A 22,318-nucleotide genomic window follows, 5' to 3' on the forward strand; every position below is an offset into this window, starting at 1 on the left:
ATCGTAGCGTTGGGCGGGGGGTAAAGCGGGCAGAGAGAGCAGGGGGTCCCGGGGGCTGGCCTGGAACCGCGCCGCGCGGGAGGTCCCCGGGGGACTCGGGGTCTCTTCTGACCCGGTGCTGTCACGTCGTCCAGGTCGCTGGTCGCGGTTCGCAACCTCATGTCTGGGCTGCTCCTGCACTGCAGGTGATTGCCCTGGCTGCCGGGTGTTCACAAGGTGAGCTCTTGCGGCCTGAGGGCGCTGGAACTGCTGCTGGGTGCGTTCTCGTGTTTTCCCGTGTGAGCTGGCATTCTCACTGCTGGAGCCTCGGTGAGGGAGCCAGAAGTGGTTTCCAGGAGATAACAACAGTAAGAGTTGATTTTGGTGTCAGTTACTCTAAATGAGAAACACTAGAGCCAAGCTATGATTTTCTCAGTATGTTCTACATGATTTGAGGTTTCAGGGGATTATCAGGTAGAAGCAAGGTTTGCAATTAAACTCTCTCTTTTTTTTTTTTTTTTGAATGCAGAGCTATTTCTTTCCACAGACACTTTTTTGGGTTAGATTAAAAAAAATGAGATCATTGGCTACATATAGACCTGTACAGAGATAGCTGAGGCAGTCAATTGGGACCAATTTAGTAAATTCCTTTCTCAGTAATTTTTCAGGTCTTTCTTATTACACCCTTTCATCATCTGTTTATCGGTTTAACTGTTTCACCCAGCTGCAACAAATAACAAATGTGTCTGATAGCTCAGTTCTGGTGGAGGTTTCTCTTCAGATCAGCAAAGGCCTCAGCAGGTGAAGCAGCTTGGCAGAACAGTCTGTGTGTTGTGTGTTCTGTAGCACAAATTTTCCCAGCCTTCCTAAGCTGTGAGCATGAGGAACAGACCCCTGTATTGGAAGGTCAGTTCCGTTAACAGGGACAGCAAAGGAAGAGGATGCAAGGGGCAGGACCTGCGGATCGCCTGCCTGGCAGCTCTGACGCTTTGCCTCAGACGGGGACAAGTGGCACTTGCTGAGGGTGGTGGAGGGAGACTGCAGCTCTTCCCCGTTAGCTACTGGAAGGGCCAGGATGTGCGCTTGGGGGTGCCGGGGTGTGGGAGCAGGAACGCAGGCGCGCTGGCCCTGGTCGGGTGCAGAGCGCTGTTGCCGGGGCATCGGTGCCGCAAGCTCTTTGTGTCATCGGTGGCTTGGGGGTTTGTGGCTGCGATGCTGCCTGATGTTCCAGATGTGCCTGGCAGTGAGTTCCCTGTTCTGTTAGGCAGTACCTCTAACCAAGACCCCAGGGGGCATTTTAACGTTAATGGTGTGTCTGTGTTTGCGGAGGAGCTTTATTAAACTGTGACATCTAGCTGTTCATAAGCTCAGTTCTTTATGCAGCACAGCACAAGGGTAATCCCTACCTTGTTTCCTTATTGCTCACGAGATGTTGTATCCAAATCAGATATTCTGAAAGTAAGTCAAAGCTCTTTGAATATGTTTTGTGTGCTGTTGAAGGAGATGGACGGAAAACTTGTCAAGCAAAAATGAAAAGCCAGAGGAAAGGGAGGCTCATCTGGTGTTGAAGAAATGTGAGTCTGTGCAGTTATATTTGACACAGAGTCCCAAAGGGGCCTGAAGTCCTGGGAGTTTTTTAAGTAGGTGTTATCCTCATGAGCTGTTTTGAAGTCAGAAGCAGCTTGCACCCTATTATATTACCAAAAAATAAGGTTATGATCACCCTTTTTATGCCACAAAAATATTTTCAAGCCATCAGGAGGAGAATAGCAACAAACTGAAAAAAAAATTACGAATACAAAACGATTTGGTACATGCTTCCATTTAATACACAAATGCTGGATGAACCCACCCCCGCAGCGGTGTCGCGGACCAGCCAGCCTGTCTGGGGCACTTTGGCAGCGCGACGCAGAGGCGGTGCTGCAGCTCCAGCAGCCCGGCTGCAGCTCCAGCGAGCCTCCAAGCCCTGTCCCACGTCCACCCAGAGCGAGCTCTTTAAGGCCGTGGGCCTTCACGTGCTTGGAAGACCTTTCAGTCAGGTTCGGCTTCAGCCCGTCGGCGCAGGCTTCCCGTGGCCGCTCTGCGTGAAATCCTGGCGGCTGGTGACTAACGCCAGCCTTTCATGCTCGCTGGCCAGTTGCGGTTTAGGCAGGGCCAGTGAGCCTTCCTCAGGAAAACCCGAACAACACAGCATCACAGGCAAAAAAAGTTCAAATGGCAAAGCTTTCTAGGTGGGTTTTTTTTGTATTGATTTTTTTAAAAAAAAAAAAAAGATTGAAGTTTGTATCATATTTGTAAAACGTATGGGATTTTTTCAAGGCACTTGAGTACCATGGTGGGAAGAGCCAAAATAGAAGTTCTAGTCTAATATTTGAGCAGTCCAAGCTTTTATCCTCCTTTTTGCAAGTAGGTGGGGGTTTTTGTTCATCATAGGAATGTTAAAGCTTAATAATTGTCTTTAAAGCATTTTAGGCATATGAGTGAGAAATGCTGTTCGCATGTAAGAGCACAGTGCTGTTGTTGAACGTATTCCTTCCAGCTTTCTGAGCAAGCAGAAGTACAGCCAGCTTCACCCGCTCACGGACAGCGACTGCTCTTCCCCGGTGCTGGAAAAATCATGTTCATCAGGAATAAAAATAAAGTGGAAATTGTAATGTGTCATTTCAAAGGCACTCTGGTTTGGTTTTATTATTTCGAAATCGGCAATTAAGCCTTAGAAAGGAACTCCAGTACTCCCGTTTGCGTGGCTAGTAAATCCTCCTGAGCGCCCGCTGAGAAATTAGGTAGCGGGGATTGCAGTCGGGTGGGTTGTCACAGTGCGACGCTGCACACGCAGCGCGTGTTGGGTAGCGCTTGCTAGCCGGTGTGGAAAAATAAGCATAATCACAGACATTAAAAATGAAGCAAAGTGTTTGCACATATTTCCATTAGGCAAAAAGCAGGCAAGATGCCGCTTTTCTAAGCCGCTTCTATCCAAACCATTCAGCACAATATCGGAATGAAAAATGACAACACTTTGTCATCTGTTCAAATTGATATTGCACTCTTTGCAGTGACAGCTGAAAAGGCCCACAGGTGCCATATAAAGAGGTGACCATGTTGTCATATTTCATTTAGGCATCCCTCTGCAAAGCCATAATTACCTAATTAGGTTGTTAATTAGGAGATTAGCATTTCACTATATTGATAGAATGCTCTTTGCGGGCGTGAGTCTAGATACAGATTTGTCTGCCCTAATTTATAATCTCTGCCTTTTTTTGTACTTATTTGTTTGCTCAAAATCTTCATGCAAGATAGCTCAGGTTAGCTGGGAACCAACTTGTTTACGGTTAAACAAAGATTTGACAAGATCGGGAAACAAACGGAGGAGAGTGTACAGCTCCCGCCCATACTCCGATATTCTCTCCCTCCTTCCCTAAAGCTCAATAATTAAAGTATCAGAGTTGGTATAATTTGCATCCTGATTAGTATGACAACAAAAATACAGCCAAATTCCAAGCAGCTCATAAATACAGAAATACACAACTAATGCTAGATTGATTTACAGGTTTGAAAACTGACAAATGATTTGTTGAAAGTTGTGTGTAATGTAGTGTTTTCTCATCATAACTTTCAGACTCCAGTTCTACCTGTGAAAGAACCTCTTTAAATGATTATTTCCTTTCTAATGATAGGAACCGAAGCATGAGTGACAGCTTCTCTAGATAAGTAATCATTCCTAAATGCACTTGAGCTTTTGTTGAAATGTAAACTTGAATTTTCATATATTGCGGTTCGCTTTCCTTTATCCTGCACGCACAGGAGTCTCTCTGGCATTCAAGGGTTTTGATTATTTGTACTGCTGCAAATGTAGATAACCTGAACCATTTCTTTTGCAGTTGCAGACAGAAGTTAACTGTGAAATTATTTCATGTAACCTGAATCATGAATTTTGAAGTGTGCTTGCACCGCCCTATTCTAGCTTATATGGCTTGAAGAGGGGGGAAATCTATGTTTTTATTCCAATTTGCCCATTTTTTTTATTAGTTTTTAAGATCACTTTAAATGCTTCAGCTAGAGAGGTGTTTGAGTCTAGTGACTATGGAAGCGCTTGAGCAATAAGATGACCTGTAGTGTTACATAATTCTTCCAGCCTGCAGTATTTGGAGATCATTTGCAATTGGTTTAGGTCCACATCGTACCTTCCAGAAGTTACAACTTTGTCTGGAATATTTTGTTTATCCTGAATAGGGCTTAAATTGTTTATTGCTTTCTTAAGGAGGACAGTCAATGTAAAAATACTTTCTTCTAAAGAAAAATAAAAGGAGCTACAGATTTGCAGAATAGGAGGGTGGAACATTTTTTCCTGCTTCTCACTTTTTACTTTTATAATTTTAGAGAGCAAAATAACATTGCGGGAATTGGCTCAAGAGTATTGCGGAGAATTTACAGCTGCTTTTAGTCATTTGAATTGAAGGATTCCTAAAAATTATTCCATTAAAAGTGATGGAATTTTGAAGTTGTAGCTCTTTCCTGTGGCAGAACATTTTTAGTTGCTTGCAGCTTGCTTTGATTTTTATCATTTATTCTAGCTTCTTTAGAGGTCTATGAGTAAATTTCCACGTGTCCTATATGTGATGTATTTTGAGGCATGAAAGGCAGAAATTCCAAAATTTTCTGAGAGGAAGATATTTCTTGTATTTGGACGACCCTTAGCAGGTGAGGAGCGGGTGCCGCTGGGTCGCTGCTCGGGGAACAGTCGTCCTGAATTTGAAGATGAGCTGATGGTAACCAGGTTGTGGTTGGTGGAGCTGGAAATTTTTAACCTGATGTCTGTAAACTCGTTCTGGGCGATGCACAAACCCGGGCCTGTTGGCAGGAGTTTCACCTTACGGAGCGAAGGCCACAGTTTTGCCAGAAGACGCTGGAGGGGACTCAGGGCGCAGGGGTGGGCAGCCGGGTTTCGGTCACACTGCCGGCGCGTGGCACAGCGTGGAGCCAGCCCCCGGCAGGCAGCGTTACGGAGGAATTCTGTCAAATTCAACCAGGTATATTTAAAGCTAACCAGGACAATCAGTCCAAAATAACTCTTCTCCCCGGTGTAAGGGAGCCTGTGTTTCTCATGCTCAAGGTCAAATCACAAGAGGGGGGTGTTTAGCTCGTCGTTTCCCCTTATCTCACCTTTGCTTTGACATCTCGTTGACACTGGAGGAAGGGTGACATGAGTACAAATCAGGCAAGGTTTTGGGGCATGTATGGGGGGTTTGGTGGGAAAAGATGAGAAAATCTTCCTTTTGTTTAGCTAAATACGGTGTATCAGGCAGAACACTTGGTGTGTTCACCTGTGGGTTTAGGGTAGAGCCTGTGTAACTAGAGATCCTCTTTTCAAAACCTTTGTGTCACCTACTGGGAGCTGAATAATTTGTTGGAGCGTTCCGCATTACTTATTGCGTGCCGTGTTATGAATGAGGTTGATCTGCATAACAGCCTTGCCCCACTCGCTGTGAAACTCTACAGATGCCATAAATATAGCAGTGGGTTACTGGAAGAGGAATACTTCTGATAAAAATAGTAGACTGAGATCCAGCTGTCTGCTTTTGCGGCAAAGTTCCCCTGAAACCTGGCAAGGTGTTCAGCCTCTTGACGGTGCGGTTTTACGTCTCTGAGGATGTTCTGTGACTGCCCAAGACCAAGAGGGTCTGTACCCCCCACGGGCCTCGGGGCGCTGCGGTGACACGGCCAGGGGAGCGAGGAGAAGCGAGAGAGGATGTCCAGATCCAGGGGGGTGATTAGATAATACGCAGAAAGTGAGATGAATGAATAATGAAGAGCCAGAAGACAGCGAAGGCCTGATTCGGCTCCATCCACCTGTGCGATGGCTCACGGGAGGTGTTTGCCTGTAAGAGGTTTATCGTCATAACTCTGACCTCTGCGTCCCGGCGTACGTAAGTACTGTTACGGCTCCACAGGTTTCACATTGCTCTTTTCGGTTTTACTGTACACATAGAGTCTGCTTGACAGCGTCTGCAAAGTATTTTATTTAATAGTAGAGTAATATCTATATGGTGCAAGTATTAAAAGAGCATTTAGTTTCTGTTTATGATTGAAGAGCCTATAAGTTGCCAGTGCTCAGAAGGTCCCTGAACTCCTTTAAATGCAGCTTCTACACACGAGTGTGACAACTGGGTGCGGGTAGAAGCAATGCAGAAGAGGTCGTATGCTGGCAAATCTCAGTTGATCTAGAAATTGAACTTGTACCTCTATTTTTGCTGGAATTGATGGCATGGAGTTTTCAAGGTGTTTGTGTAAATGCTTGCCAAACTGAATTTTGCTTCTCTGAATGCTTTTATTTCATTGGAGGCCATTGTTCCTCGGGCCAGGGCTGTGCCATCTCATTGTGCTTTGCCTTTATCCAAAGGAAGAACCAGGTAGAATTCTGTAGATTACAGCTGGTAGAGTGTGGCATAAACATCTGCGCTGAATTTTGGGTCAGAACCTTTTTTCTGATTTTGTTTGGGTTTTTCTGAGGAGCTCTAACTGTTAGTAGAATTTCCAGTTAACATTAATTTATTGAGAAATTAGTTTTAGTGTGTCCTTTTGAAGAGGAGGAAGAAGGGATGTGTTTGTATTAAACTTTAGAGTTTGAAAGAAGGTTCCCAGCGTTTTTTCCCTGTTCTTGTTTATGGGAAAAGGGATTGCACTGTAAAATTGCAAAGAAGCTCGGCTAATTTAGCGCACGGACTGTTAATAGCGTGAAGTCGGGGTGCAGAGTATCAAGGTAAAATTCTCGCATCTGCTGTTACATGTTGTTAACTCCCTTAGCAGACATTAAATCATTTCAAGTACAATAATAGTGTGGGAGGTAAATTAACTAACCATTAACAATCTTATAAATACACAATTAACATGCCAACGTTTATATGACACATTGATGGGGCAGCAGTAATTTTTGATTGGGAGTTTGCAGACCTTCAGAAGCCTGAGGCGGCTGCTTATTCCAACAAGTTCTTACTGCTTGCAGGTAAGCGTGCCCTTTGCCTACAAGCGGTGTGTAAATAATTAAGTTTAAAGAATGTTCTCAGTGCACTTTTTAAAATACTCCTACGCTGTGTACTTGGTTGTGTCTGTATTCTCCAAGTCTCACAACACCAGTCGCGCTGCTCCGGCTTTAACGCGCCAGTTGCAGCCCGGAGACGGTTGCCTTACGGGGGGATATTTGCCTTGCGGCCTCTCACTTTGAGCACGTTGAGAAATCCTTCAGGGAGAGCAGGCCTACTTTCTGCAATGGAAATAGTTGGGAAATAGAAAGTAGGACTTGGAGCGGGAGCGTTGCTGAGGTTGGCAGGGACCTCTGGAGATCGGGTCCCCGCTCTGAGCGGGGACGGGTGAAGCGGCTGCTCGGGGCCGTGTCCGCGTGGGTTTTGAATAGAGTGTGTTTAGCTAGTGGCTGCAAATCCAAAACGCTGTCTGGCTTTGTAAATCCGTTAATTTGAATGGGCAGATGTTTCTTGTGTGTATTTTCTCTCCCTTCTTCTATGTGTAGTACTTGGAATATTTTGGCTGGTGTTAACGATTTGCTGGAGAGTACTGGGACCTGTCTGGAGGTGCCTGTTGTGTTCTGTTGGCTTGCGATTCAGGTTTCAAGCTGTCTTCCAAAACCCCTGTTCTTTAGGTGGGTCTCAGCAGGCAGTGCAACTGTAGTAAACTGGGGCAGAATTAGAATAATTCGCTGTGCAAAGCTGAATCGGGTTTTGTGCATCCAAAATACAAACCTTCTTGAATTGGGGCTTTGGTTGTGGTTTGTTTTCTTGCTAAGATGCCGTGTACATTATATTTCTAGGTATGTGTGTCCGTGAAACAAGATGGAGAGAAGATAGTAGAGTGAAGTGGTGGGCTTGTGGACAGAATGGCTTTCCTGGACAACCCAACAATTATACTTGCTCATATTCGACAGTCGCACGTGACCAGCGATGACACGGGGATGTGTGAAATGGTCCTGATAGATCATGATGTCGACCTGGAGAAGTTTAATCCCTCGTCGACATACGGGGACAGTGGTTCTGAAACCCAGGGGAGCAATGGTGAGACTCAGGGCTATATATATTCCCAATCAGTCGATATTACCTCAAGCTGGGACTTCGGGATTAGAAGACGATCAAACACAGGTAAGTGATGTTTGCAGCCGAGATAACAGTCGCCTTTTAAATTCAGTTTCCATTAGTGTGGCTTGCATGGACAAATCAGAGCGTGACTGGCTAGGTAGCTGTCAAGCTTTTCCTTTTGTAATGTCGAGACTTTTTATAAAAGGACATGTAATGATTCAGTTACTTTAGTGTGCTGTCAGCTGAGTTTTAATTGCTGTTTTTACTTGTTCATGTACAGAGGAACATTGAGGGAGTCAGTTTTATATAAAAAAAAATAATTGAATTGTAAAGACATCAAGTCTCAATCCAGAGTACATGAACAGTCTTTGATATTTCTATTGTTAATGTCTGGAGGGGTGTTAACTTTTGAACAGGATAGTTATTTTTTGAGAAAAATCTACCTAGTGATGCATCAAATCTATTTCTTACAAAAGAGGAATGAAGTTTAATGTGAGCCAGTGAAGTGAACGATGTGTCTGTATTTTGTCTTCTGAAGTTTTATTTCTGGGAAGAACCTTAAGCCAAGATTTTAAGTTGCCAAATGGGAAAGTTTAGGGGTGTATACACCTTTTCAAAATATACTCTGTTTATCTTGATGGGAAGAAAGCTGTCATATTTGTTGTATCAGATGAAGAATATTCAGGCTTATACCTGAGCAATGCTGTGAACAAAAGTTCTGCAAGGTATAGCTGAGAAGATTGCTGTGGGGTGGTTAATACCAATCCCTTTTTTTTTATTTCTTTTCCTGTGTTACAGTACATATTTTTTCCAGATGATTTCTCAAGGTATTATAACACCACCTAGAGCTCAGAAAAAACATCTGTGCTCTACCTAACAAGTGAAATGTTGTATGGTATTGAGTGTCCTGAAATTCCTGTTATAAATAAGAAGTTGTTGAAAGGCGATGACCCCTTGTCGCAGGGGTTCCTGCCGGCGCTGAGCTGAGCGTGCCGCGGCCGCTGGCGGTGGGGCGAGGAGGAGCTCGCTGGGCCGGGCTGCCTGCGCTGCCCTTCGGGCCTTGGGCAGGTCAGTTGATGCTGTGGTTTGTAAGGATTTCGGATTCCAGTCCGTGGCCTATTTTAAAATAATGATTAGGACGCTCAGGCCGTTGGGGAGCTGAGTTTTTGCCCCTTGTCATCTGGCGTGTCTTGTGTTCCGCTGCGTGTGCTGGTACCCGCAGGAGCCAAGTGCGATTATCGAGGCAATCAGGCTGTGATCTGAAAGAGGACAGGGTGGAAAAAAGCCAACAAAGAATGCAAGTTGATTAGTACTGAACCCTTTTCAAAAGTACAGGCAGAGGAATAAATTCAATAGAAAGGTAACCATTTTTAATAAAAATGCTTTTTACATTACACCTAAGTTCTTGGTGGAAGAAGACAGATACTTACCTTGAACATCTCGTAAGTGGAAAAACCCATTCACTGTGAAATCTGCAAATTTTCCTCCTAAAATGGGCAAATGTAAGGACACTTCTTTTTTCCTTAATCCCAAGCTACCTGAGCAGATCTAGGAAGAGCAGAAACATTTGTTCTTTGAAAAGCAGATAATGGGGTTTAGGTTTGGAGAGAGAGTGTGGTGTGGGTTTGTGTATCAACAGGTGATAGTGTCAGGTTCTTTGAACATGCAAGCTCTTTGTATTCTCCTTGGTGTGAAAATGATTTGTCCTTTTACTGTCTCTAATCTTTGGTTTTGGATGGAGTGCAACTTTTTATTATTTTTTGCAAAACTGTTTTATTATGAGATACCTTACCGGGTAAGGTATTTCTACATAAATTGTAGAAATAATGTGTTACTGTGGAATACGCAACACTTCTCTAGAGACTTTGGAAGCGTTGGTTTTTCAGTCGTTCTCATCTGGGAATGCAAATGTGGAAATGAATTTTTTTGTGTGCATTCTAATACCTGAGCTCTCCCCTCGGTTTGCAGGGGGGGTGCCATGGCGGGGCACTGCCCGCGGGGCTGAGGGGGGCGCAGGGTGTCCTGCTGCTGCATTGCTCCTCCTTTCCTGGAGGAGAGAGGTGGGTGTGGGTGGTCTTGGGCTCTGGGCTCCATCTCTTTACTTTTCTGCAAGATCCAGAGGGGTGAAAAAGAACAAGAAAGCTGAGCTGGGTCTGTGCAAGGTGTTGGGTGTGCGGTGCCAGCAGGAAATGCTCCCAGCCTGAGTGACAGAAACAAAGGCTCGTCTAGTGGTTAATGACACAGGAGCTACGTTTGGTCAGTGACATTTTTCACGCAGAAAGCTTTCAAGCTAGCGTGCTTCCTGTGAGAATGAACCTTAAATAATTCAGACTTCTAATAGGTACTGATAATGCCATCTAATCTGGAGTTGCTGTAATGCAGCCCCACAGTAAATGATGGTTTGTGAGCGAGCGCGGGTGGCAGCAGTGAGGGTGGTGACCGCGCTGTAGCACCTCTGTTTTGGCAAGGGGTGAGAAGATCAAATGGAACAAAAACACGCGTTATTCTGAGGTACTTCCTCTCTCCATTGTTAACCTGTGGAGCGGACGGGTGTTTCGTGATGGCCCGTTTGGGATGAAGGGCTTTTGGAAGGTGATTATGAGCTACAGTCTGGACAGTAACTGGAAAAAAATGTTTCTTCTTTCAGAATAGAACATCAGTGCTGCAGTAGTGTGTTACCCGATGTTTAAACTAATAAGCAGGGATACTTCTCTTACTTCGTTAGGAGTGAGATAGGTAGAGGTATTGAGGCACCAACCTTGTGTTGACTTAGATGGGAAATAAGCATCAAAGTCCCTGTTTGGGTTCACACCTTAAACTGCTTCCTGCAGCCGTTAAACCTCAAAGTGTTATTTTTATCATCGGTTCCCAGGTTGGGGGGTTTTGTGGGGGGGAAAAAAAATGAATTCTGTGTCCACAGTTCATTTGGAAGACAAAACGTAAAAGAACAGTAATAGGCAGTATAGAAAATATTTATTGACCTTTTTTAATTGGTGAAATGGCTCAGGGAACTCAAATTGTATCTTAAAAATTGTCAGAATAATTTAGCATTTTAGAATCTCTTCTACAAACCCATTTTAGTTAATGAATGATCTCAATACATCAAAATTGCCGATATATCCAACAAATTGTTTCCGTCAGTGATCAGCATGATTAGTCCTACTTTCCAGTCTCAACCGCTTTCTTCATTTGAGAGAATTAGTAACGTCGGTTCCTTCTTGTGGCCGTGGGAAGCTTCTGCCAGGTTTAGGTGACCATTTCCCGAGAGGCGTTGCTGTTAACAAAAAGATAATTTAAGGCAGACTCTGGTACCCTGCTCCGTAAGTTCTTTGGCACTATGACTGTTTGAGGCTTTTTTCACACCGTGTTTTGAAGATGGAGTCAAAATATACGTAAAGAAATATTATATTCGTTTTAAGATTTGACTAATGTTTTGAAGATACAAATCATTTATTTTACTACCTATAAACTGTTTCAGCACACTGAAGAAAAAGCTATGCTAATTTATATAGCTTTGACATTTTATAATTTTCATGATTTTTAGATAAAGGATTTTATATTTAAAACTTTAATAGTCTAGTCTGAGTTCATTTATCTTTAATTTTTGAAACGGGTAGAGTAATTCATAACAGTAATTTTATTCCTGTAATGTAATATTCACTTCAGTTCATTTGTGCATTAAAATTCCTTTAAGACCGTTATTAATGATTTATATAATGAAATGTCATATTAATCACAGAAGTTTTCACATTTTATTATTCTCTTCCATGTTAATACTATCTTTATGATCTCTATTAATGTTTTATATCCTCTAATTTCAATTATAAATCAAGAACATTTTCATGTTTTTGTTGGTATTTGCTTTTCAGGGGTGCCACCTTTAAAATTTTATGACTTTTTCCTCTGCATATGCAGTATAAAACATCTTTATTCATATAAAGGTAGTTAATTATGTCTTTGTTTATAGTAAACTTTCATTGACAAACTTATAACTATAATATTTCTTTTCAAGCTCAGAGACTAGAACGTCTGCGGAAAGAGAGACAAAATCAAATAAAATGCAAAAATGTTCAGTGGAAAGACAGAAATACTTCTTACTCAGGTAAAAATAAAAGATCTTCTCATTTCCTGCTAAAAAAAGCTGATTTTATTTCTGGTTTTGATGGTTACAGTATTTTTGGTTTGTAGTTTTCCCTTAAACTTTCCAAGCGTAGAGGAAATACTAATTAGTGTATTTGCCCTCTGTCCCCCAGGTGGGTGTCCCCCAGCCTTTTTTGCCAGCGGGTGCCACGGGCACCTCGCTTGTTTTCAGCTGTGACCAGGGTGTTCCACATTATTAACAACGGCCAAGTAAATAGAAAAATGTTTAAAGCCCGGTTTGTTGCTCTGAACTAAGTCGAGTGGCCGCCTTTTTTTTTTTTTCTTATCTTTGTTTCCTCTTTGTTTGCCATGTAAGGTCTCAGTGCAGTGTTCACGTACTCCGGCCGCTCGTAGCGCCGTTACCTCCCGAGGCTTCTGCCGTCCCCGAGAGCCGGGACGGGCAATAGCGACCGTTGGCGATGCCGCCGGGAGCGGGACGTGCCGGGCGCCCTGGGCAGGGACAGGCAGCGCCCGCGGTCACGCTGTGGAGGCGTTACCCCCGCGGAAGCTTTGCCACCTAACCCCCGGGGCGTTTGGAGCGCCCAGCACGACGAAGAATTTTGTGGAGTTTGCGCTTATAGAATGTTCTTGTGGTTGCTTTTCTACATGAGGGGAAAATGTTAAGAAATAACGTGCGTATGTGATCTACTTCAATGAAAGCATTACAAATGCTGCCCTAGCTTATGTAGCCTTTCCTTGGAAGAACTGTTATCACTAATTTCTCCAAAAAAAGGCTCTTTTTTTTTTTTTTTTAGATATGTTCTTCGTAGGTTAAATTGCAATATATTAAGTGAAAAATCTGTCTCAGTTCCCGTATTTTATAGCTCAAGCTAGTATCTAGTGCTGTTGTGTTTGACAGACATTGAAACCTGCTTCTTTCATGCCTGCTTCTGTCATGCCTGCTTCTTTCAAAATTTGCGTGTAGCTTAATGAGGTCCCTGCGTAATCTCTTTTTTTTTTTCGCTTAAATCCTTGTATCTTCCTGGCTGTCCTTTGCAGAACCTTCTCCAGCTCTATAATATCTTTTTTAGAGGAGTGAACAAAGCTGCTCACGTGAGCCACATGGTCGCACTAATCCTCAGTACAGTGCTCAGCTACGTTTGATATCTCTGTTAATGCATTGTAAAATGTTTTTGCCTTTCTACTTCTGCAAGCCAAGTTGTAGGTTTTAAAGTTTAATCTCCCATAACCTCCAACTCTCTGCTCGATAGTTTATAGCGCTTGGCCAGAGATGATGCAATTCTGATTTTCTTCTTTTTCGCTAACTCGCTACTGCTTGGTTTTTCTTTACTCTGAATTGCACTCGCACTCCAGTTTCCTGCCGTGTCTCTTCTGTTTGTGTTATCTTGCTCATGTGGGCTCCACCGTGGCGTTTTGTTCCTTTCACGTGCTGCCCGAACGTTAGCCGTACTCCGTCAGCCAGCCGTCACAGAGGTGTCCCCCGGTAAGGATGCGCTGGGGCTGGCAGGCAGGTAGATCAGTGCCTCCCTGCTGCAGAACAAATTTAAATAAAAAATAAGTTACATAAAAACTGGAGGCCCTCGCTATCTCTCCTTATTGCCAGAGCTGCTTTTCCTTCTCTGCTTAGTCACCGAGATGCTGCCTGTTTCTCACTTGCTTGCATGAGCAACATGGGAGGCAGAGGCCGGGAAAAAGAGGAGTCCTGAGGGATGTACCCGCTGTATCCTCTTTGTTGAGTGTGTGTGTCTGAGGCTTTGTTCTGCTCCCCGAGTTTAACACGATTGGAAAATATTTGCGAAAGCACTAATGGAAATAGCTGCTGCCGTATGGGGGAATTTGGCTGCCCTCTTCCGACTGCCTTTATCTGAGCTCTAGACAAAGGCGAGCCCGTGGCTGGAGTTCTGCCCCGAGCCCCCACCTCCAGAGACCACTCGCGCCGCGCCGGGAGCCTCACTGCAGAGAGAAACTGCCCAGGCGTTTCTGTCAGCCTGTGCTTGATCTGGGATCATCGTCTGAGGCATCTGGGAACTGGTATTTTTTGTGATCCCCATTTTTAATTACTGCGTACAGAAATGAATGTGTGCTAAACCAGCATAAAGGGAAGTGAGAGACGGGTAATTCTGTGTGCGGTACTGAGAAGAAAAAGAGTATTTTCTACTTGTCATCTCTTTGCCCAGTGTCGTGAGACAAGCTGTTTGCTTTGTCAGGAGTGAGTCTGAAAGATACGGTGGCAGTCGGGTATGGTCTTGGAAAGGAAAATCTCTGCGTTTGGAGTTGACTGGGGCATTCACAGGCACAAAGGTGCCTCCGGGGTAGCTGGGTGGGGGTGACGTGTGACGCTGGGCAGCTCTGGTGTTCCTGTGCTGCCGTGCCACCAGCTCGCCTCGCCTTGCTGAGCTTCAGCCCTTTTCGGTAAAATGAAAAGAACGCTTCAGCCTCGTGGAGCGTAGAGATCAAGTCGTGCTAGTAAAGCAGTCTGTGGGTCCTATAAAGCAAATACGGATACGCATACAGAAGGTTACTCCTTTTTTAAAGTACCAGGTATTTTTAGATGAAAGGGAGAAATAAGCCATTGTATTTACATCTTACATTCATTCACTTCAGAGCCTGTAAAGTGTAAATTAGCAATATATCGAGGGAATCTTTCAAAAGCCTTGCATTCAGCCCACATAGAATAGCTCATATAGCTAACAAACCCACAAAAGCTGAAAAACACCTACTAATGTATACTAATTAATATACTAATGTATACTAATACATACTACAGACTAATGGCAAAACTTAGCTTTAACTAAAAATTACGCTATTAAAGCTAGTTTAATGTAAAACCATAAGCTGTGTTTTACCTGAAATGTGACAATTCAAAATTATTTTACTCAGTGTTTTCAGCTGGAACTCTCACAGCCCAGGTCTATTAGGAATTATTTGACAAAACACTCGGTGGGAGATGGTGGTTTTTCAGAAATCTCATCTATCTTCTAGCTTTTTGCACATATCTTCAGAAGATTTTGGGTTCCTCTTCCTAAATGAATTGAATTTTTCTGAAATGATGACATTTTTGGAAAAGGAGAACCGTATCTCAGGCAGCAGAATGTATGGTCTGATGGAATGTGCTGTTACTTAAACTCCTCAGTCATGCGAGATACTTGAGTAAAAGCTGTACAAAACTCAAAGCAAAACAGAAGTTGCACTAGTGAATTCAGAAGAATTCTTGAGATTGTCTTTTTGCGCATCCCAACAAAGGAAACAATACACAAATAATCTTAACATTTCCCTAGGGACAAAACCTGAAGATAAAAGACTTGCTTTTTCACTTGAACCAATTAAACCATTATATCGGATTCCAAGGTACAGAATGCTTTCTAAATGCCCAAGAAGTACTCTAGCATAATTATAATTGGGATTATTATTTTTTTTAAGAAACAGAGATAAGTTTGTTATAGAAACCAGAATGCCTAATGGGGTTTAAGTTGCCGCATTTAAAAAGCATTTAATCAAGCTTTTTTGGTTAATCGCAGCCTCTCACAAGACTGTTGGGTATCTCCTAGTGCCAGTATTTAGCACTTTTGCCAACTGTCTGCATTTTCAGGCAATCTGCTGATAAAAATAAATGGAGCTTTTGACTAGTTACAGTTTGACAAGTTTTAATTTTGCATTTTAAGAAATTAACCAACTCCCTGCAGATCGAGCCCCAAGTCGTTCTGCCTTGGGAGCGGTTTCATTTCCCTGGAGGAGCAACGTGTAAATCTTGGAGATGAGGGAGAATCCAGGTGTAGGAACGCGGAGCAGAGCAGAGTCAGTCCAGGAGAGCTGCTGGTGGCTCTCGGGTAGTGATTGATGGAGTGTGGGGGCACTTGGTTCCTAGAGCAGATGTGGAAAAAACTCGTCCAGATTCAGTCACAGTTTCTTGCAGATGAGCCCCGTTGGTACTAATATGCTGAAACACCCCAGGCTCTGTCCTGATTTTGTAGTGTCCTCATAACATAAGCCCTGTTTTTATTTTTTTTTAAACTTGTCTGTAAATTTTGAGTTAAACAGTTACTGGAAATTCAGGTGTGCGGTTTCTTCATCTAAAAAGAACTGCTTGTCAGAGGCTTTTTTGAGCCTTCGCAGACCACACAAAGACGTCGCTAACTCGTATCACCTTGGGTTTTAGAAAGCTTGTTGTTTTTTTTTTTTTGATCCAGACTGTTTGTCTGGAAGGATATTTTCAGGTTTGACTTTTTTTTGAGAGGAGACCATATCCAGTGTACCATGAGAAGTAAAAATCTGAAGAAATCATTCTTTTGGATCGGATGTATTCTCAGGCCTACCGCTGTCAGCACAGTGACATTGTAGTGTAGTCACGGGGTAGTATAAAATTGTCCTGTAATATAGTGTAATATCGTGTATTACAAGCTCAGTGTGAAATGCTCTTGCATGGCGCATTGTAGACGTGTCAACAGTTTTTTGCATAGCATTTACTGTTCGTTTAGGAAAAGGCAGGCAAGCAGAAAGACCGGGAACACAGAATTCTCTCTTTGAATCTTGATTTTTATCTTGACTGACGTGGAGCTTGTAGTGATCAGTTCCACTCTCTGTATGGGAAAAAATTCACCTTTTCTCAGCCTAAACAGCAGCATCGTTCAAGCTTCTTATGTGGTCATGTCTTTGGGCTATGAAAGAGTAATGGTGGCTTCCGCCCTGCTAAGGCATTTGTTGGGTTATATATTTGATTTTGTTCTCCCTCTTAAAGTGTTATCTTTCTGTGGTAAACAGCAGCCTCTGTACGTCTCCTAGTACAACCACTCTAATCTCTTTTCTGATCTACAGCAGAGGAGCTGAGCTCACTGTTTGAAAAAAAGAATTTCAGAGTAAAATCTCCGTGTTCTGGGAAGCAGTCAATACTGTCTGTGCGGCTCGAGCAGTGTCCGCTGCAGCTGAATAACCCCTTCAATGAGTACTCCAAGTTTGACGGCAAGGTAAGTGGACCAGATGTTTTTCTCTGAGAACCAGAGGTCCTGTCCTGAAGATGACGGGTCTTAGGCAGTTCTTGGGTGCATTTACCTGAAGAAGATTTAATTAGACTTTATAGTAGGTCATTGGTATTTTAAAGCAGTTATCTAGAAACATGCTTCTCCTGGGCTCAAAGATGACGGTTCCAGGTTCAAGTTTTCAGTACAAAGGTATGGCCTTGCCACTCAGCGTACCTCACCTTGCTCTTTTCCTCTCTAGCAGGTTAGCTAGGTAACATTTAGTGTGGCAGAGTCCTGGGACACCTCTCTCTCGAGTTGATGGTGAGACCGGTTGTATAAATGATGGGCTGTTTGGCATTCAAAAAGAAAATATCTGTTCTGTGCCACATGGCAGCACTGGCTGAGTATTCCATGATTCATATTGTCTTTATCCTCAAAATGCTCCACCGAGAGAAGGAAAAGCCACTGTGTGGTTTGAGGGTGCAAAGATGAGGCACCAATAGGTCGATCTCTGGGGCACGGAAAGGACTGAAGGAAGGAGTTCTGCCCAGGCGTTCGTTTGTGCAGTGCTGGAGGCAGGTTCACTACTAACCTGGTAGGTCCAACTCATTCCTTGCCGCTCTTCTTTCTGTCGCTTGCATTCACTATTGCTCAGAACCGTGGGTAGCACCAGAGTTACTCTGTATTGACAGGTATTTTTCTCTGTCATCAACTCTAGCAGCTGTAATCCAAACATTGGGGTGCTGGATCGGTGTCAGTGTTCCAAAACAATTATAAATACTGCGCAGATCTGTTTTCTGCTGGATTTGTTTGTGGAGTCTCCTGTGGGAGTATGAAGTTTGAGCTTCATTACCGTTGTGATGGAAGAATTTCATATTCTGTTAAGTATTCTTGAAGTGGAAAGCCGGATACGTAATTCCACTCACGTATCTCGAAGCATTTAGAATATCTGTGAAACGGTGACTTTTAGGCTATGAAGTCCATGCAGCACAAACTGCCTCTGTTGTTATGTTATGCTTACGAGTGTGTCATGGTTAGTGCTAACTCCGTTTTTCAAAATTTCTGGCCTCATGAATAAATGACAGGAGCCCTTTAGCGCTGACAACACTGTGATGCTGTTCTTCTGAACTCCAAGCCTCTTGTTCATCAAGAGGGATTTATTGTGGTTCGGTGGTGTCCCACTCCTCTGGTTTTAATACCTGAGTGCGATTTCCGCTGCCTGCTGCAATTTTTCTCAGAACCTTGACCAACTTAAGCACGTTTCCTTCCCACTTGGATAATCTGGACTATTTTTTACAGTGCTAATAGGAATTATATTTGACTGTAATGAACATCGTAGTTTTCATATTTTCAAGTCCGATACATTTAGCAGGTGTTTGGTGTGTTTGAAGGCGGTTGTACTACACGTATTAGTTTGAGATATTAATGAAATATCTCAATGTTACTCAGTTATGATTTGTAGAGTATGATACAAATCAACTCGATTGTGATCTAGAAATCAAAAATACCTTTTTAACTCTCCAGAATAACTGATCTGGCGTTTTGCTAAGAGTATAATCTGACTGTATTAATTTTAACCACACCGACAAATTTATCAGGGTAATATAAGCAATATATTTTTTTTCTCTGTACTTCCCTGTGTATTTACCATTGTGTATGGTTTTTAGATACCTACCTGACCATCTGAGATACAGAAGAAACATTGTCGTTCAGTAGCAAATTGTTTTACTTTCTTCAGTTTTGTTCTATTTTCAGGTGGTAATGTAAAATCAAAAACGGTCTAGCTTTTAAAAATAATTTAAAACGAAATATTGTAGGTCTTGTATTTATTTTTATTGATAATAGATGAGCAGTATTTTTCACACAAATGCAGTTCTTTCAGGGAATAGTGCCTGACTTATTTACATAATTAACAGAGCCACATATCTCTTGGGGAAGTGGCCCATAAATGGGGAGAGGCAGGGGGGATGAGGAGGGGCTAGGGGCCTAATTAAACATGTCTTAAAAAAACCCTACTTAATTATGTATTTACCCGAGGGATCACAGTGGCTCTGAAATCTTTAAGATTATAGCTGGGCCTTTGGTTTAGGTATTTATAGTCGAGTTTTGTAACGCAGCGTGTTGGGCAGCGCCCGCCGGGCGGCAGAGCGCGAGGAGGAGCAGGAGCGCTCGCTGGCCCTTGCTCGAAGCTCTTTGTTCCAGCGTGCGCCCGGTTGTGACTCGCCACTACTTCAGCTCCTTAACTGGCCTGAAATCGAATAAACCCTTCCTCTTCGGGGTCCGCCCTCCCCTCCCTTCCGATGTTTTCTGTGTAGCCGTGAGCTAACCGCTTAGGAATAAGACGACGTTGCATGCCATAATACCACCCCCGCCGATTTATTGAAATGCTTACATCTCGCAGGCGCTTCCTGCCAGATTTAGTGTCCTTTTCATAACCACTTCTGCAATTTTATGAAATAATAAAATTTTAAAGTGCTCTTAATTTCTTCTTGTTCTGATCAGTTGGTTAATTATCAAAATAGTCAAGAATATGACTCGCGAAAGGGAACGGCAGTGGAGGCCTTCTGGCTGGCTCAGGCGTTCGGGTGAGCCTTGCCCCGCAGCTGCGCGGGACAGATCTGTGCCTTTCACCGACGTTGTAAAACTTCAGCTCTTGACAAGAGACACACAGAGTAACTGCTCTTGGCCATATCTTCCAGTTTTTCCTCAAAGTAGTTAAAGTTAACCTAACCCCTGTGTCTGTTTATATCACGAGGTGTACATCTTGATTAATAAATCTCGAAAACGCTTGCTAAGAATGTTGTATAAAAAACCCCTTTAGTTATTTATAACTACTTCCGTTGCCATTTGTACAGAAAATTAGCTGAAGGCTTAAGAAATCGGTGGCCAAATTTATTTCCTATATCTGCTTACAAATCAAGTTATCAACCATTTTATAGGTAAGTTCATTTATATTTCTGTTTACAGAATTCAAAAAATCCAATTTTGATGGCTTGTTGTTCCAACTTGCCGACTTGTGATAAGGTTGGGAGAATAAGCCTGGTGGTGAGGCAGAGCTGAAAGCTGTTCCTAGGCAGGTGCCGCCAGTGGAACTCGAGAGTGTTGCAGTGGCTCGTTTCTGTGACACAAGTGCAAGGTCCCCAACATTCAGTTTACTTACACATTACCTGCCTGCTTTCATTAATTGTTTTAAAAGCATGTGTTATTCTGAATTTCTGTAGAATTAAAAGACATTTCTTTTCAAATCCCAAGTGTAGCATGCATGAGTTGCTGGAAAGCATGGCAACGAGTTTTCTCAGGGCTGAGGATACTGATTTAGAGCAGTACTTGCCTCAAGGCTATCCAATTGCCTGCCCGTTCCCGCTGTAAGAGTGTTACCAAGATGTATTTAGTGACTGCAGTAGAGGAAAATCATGCTAGAATGCCACGTTCAGCTTTGGAGGAGCTCCTGCTACAGCCTCTGCTTAGAGTTCCCTTGAAATCGTCTCTTGAAGCCAGCCCACATCCATTTTTCTTCCAAGTCTCTGCTACTTCTAAGAAATTTTAATCACTAAATGGTCTTGTCGATTCAATTTTTGAAACGCCTGCCAGCAAGAGGCTGCTCCAACATCCCCAGAAGAATGTTAGCAAACAGAGAAACATTATGGGACGGCCAAAAAAGGAGATACTGAAGAGATGCAGAATAGTCAAAGAAAGCTGCAGCCAAAATGTAAGGAAGGGATCGTTCAGCTCTAGAATAAACTTGAGTTTCAAGGCCCAAAACCTTGCCTACACGCCAACCAGAGTTTTCTCAATATATTTGTATTTTCATGACTTCCAGTTGAAAATGAAGATCTAAGGAAGTCTGGCTTTTCTGACCATATATGGGTTTTGTGGGTTTGACTACTAAAGGTAATTTAAATAAAAATAGGACAATGTTGTTTTTAGCTATATGGATGATAAAAATTGTATTGCAAGGAGTGGTACCTCTATGTAAGGTTTCTTGTGGCTGATTTTTGTGATGGGTTAAAGAACAACAATTTCTTTGGTAGCAACTGTTTTAAAAATGATGCTGTGGAAAGCGTGGGGGAAGGGATAATTCATGAGTGCTAATTGCTTGGCTGTTAATTTTCATAAGTGTTGATAGAAGCAGTTCCTTAAATTAAACTTTGTTTAAAACGTATCAGGGGAAATATTCCACAATGTCGGGCCTGAAGTGAAAATTAATATGAATGCTGTGGCAATTAACACGTACTGGTTAATAGCTTTTAGCAGCATTTTGGGATGATAGTCCTTAAATACATTTTTGCATGCTGCTCTTGTTTCAGTCTTGTTTGACTGTATGTCTGGATAATCATGAACAAATGTTTTCCACAATCTCCAGTATTAAATAGCTTTACTCAAAGAGAGTAGATAAAGAACTCAAGAAAGAAGCAATACTGCTTTAATTAATATGGAAAATGTCTAAAATAATTAATCCAGGATTAAAATCTCAGTGTGGAAAAATGTATTTTTTAATCTAAATGTTTTGCCTCTAAGCTGAGTAGAACGATCCTCATCTGAATCCTAAATCAGTTTGTGGCATTTGAGGTTTGGGGGTTTTTAAACATTTGCTTATTCTGCCAGTTCGAGTGGTTTGCATACTATCTCCATTACAATAATCAAAATAGAGATGTTTATGGCGTTACCATTTGTGTGATGTGCCATGTACGCTGACACACGTGTGACAGAACCGCGGGGTCGGTGTCTGTGCCGACCAGCCTTCTGCTGCGGCTGCAGCGGAGCTGAAGAAGGGCCGGGAACGCGGACGGCTTCGCGCTCTGCCCCCCCCGGCTGGCAGCCCCTGCCAGAGCCCCCACCTTTGGGAGAGACCTCCCTGTGACGCCGGGGACCGCTGGGCAGTCGGGGTGTTGGCAGGGACGCAGGGCTCCACGACGCGCTCTCCGGAGGGCGCATCACCTGCTCTGCGGGTGATTCTGGGAACACTTTTGTTACGATGAAGATTCTTAAATGAAAAATTGCCACTTTCTAAAATAACTTTTCTTTCACAACAGGGGATTAACGCGAGTCGTGCTGACAGCTGAGCTGTGTTTAAATAAAACGCTCCTGTGTTAAATGCCTGGTGTGTTCCCTGCTGGGCCAAAGCCGTGCGGGTTTTGCCCCTGGTCCGTGCCCTTGGCTGTCTCCCCTGGCCCTGCAGCCCCGCTGGGTTTGGGGCGCGGT

General features: G+C 43.2%; 1 protein-coding gene across 1 annotated transcript in view; it reads left to right on the plus strand.

Annotated features, from left to right (window-relative positions):
* Positions 1-7,864: 7,864 nt before the first annotated feature.
* Positions 7,865-22,318, plus strand: part of LOC104276432 (target of rapamycin complex 2 subunit MAPKAP1-like) — a 14,890-nt gene continuing 436 nt past the window's right edge. Inside the window, exons 1-4 of the mRNA XM_009872739.1 lie at positions 7,865-8,123; positions 12,073-12,162; positions 16,974-17,122; positions 19,619-19,701. Of these exons, the coding sequence (XP_009871041.1) occupies positions 7,865-8,123; positions 12,073-12,162; positions 16,974-17,122; positions 19,619-19,701 (581 nt within the window). The remainder of the gene's footprint in view (positions 8,124-12,072; positions 12,163-16,973; positions 17,123-19,618; positions 19,702-22,318) is intronic.

This window comes from Apaloderma vittatum, unplaced genomic scaffold, assembly GCF_000703405.1.
Source record: "Apaloderma vittatum isolate BGI_N311 unplaced genomic scaffold, ASM70340v1 scaffold26447, whole genome shotgun sequence".
NCBI classification, from domain to species: domain Eukaryota; kingdom Metazoa; phylum Chordata; class Aves; order Trogoniformes; family Trogonidae; genus Apaloderma; species Apaloderma vittatum.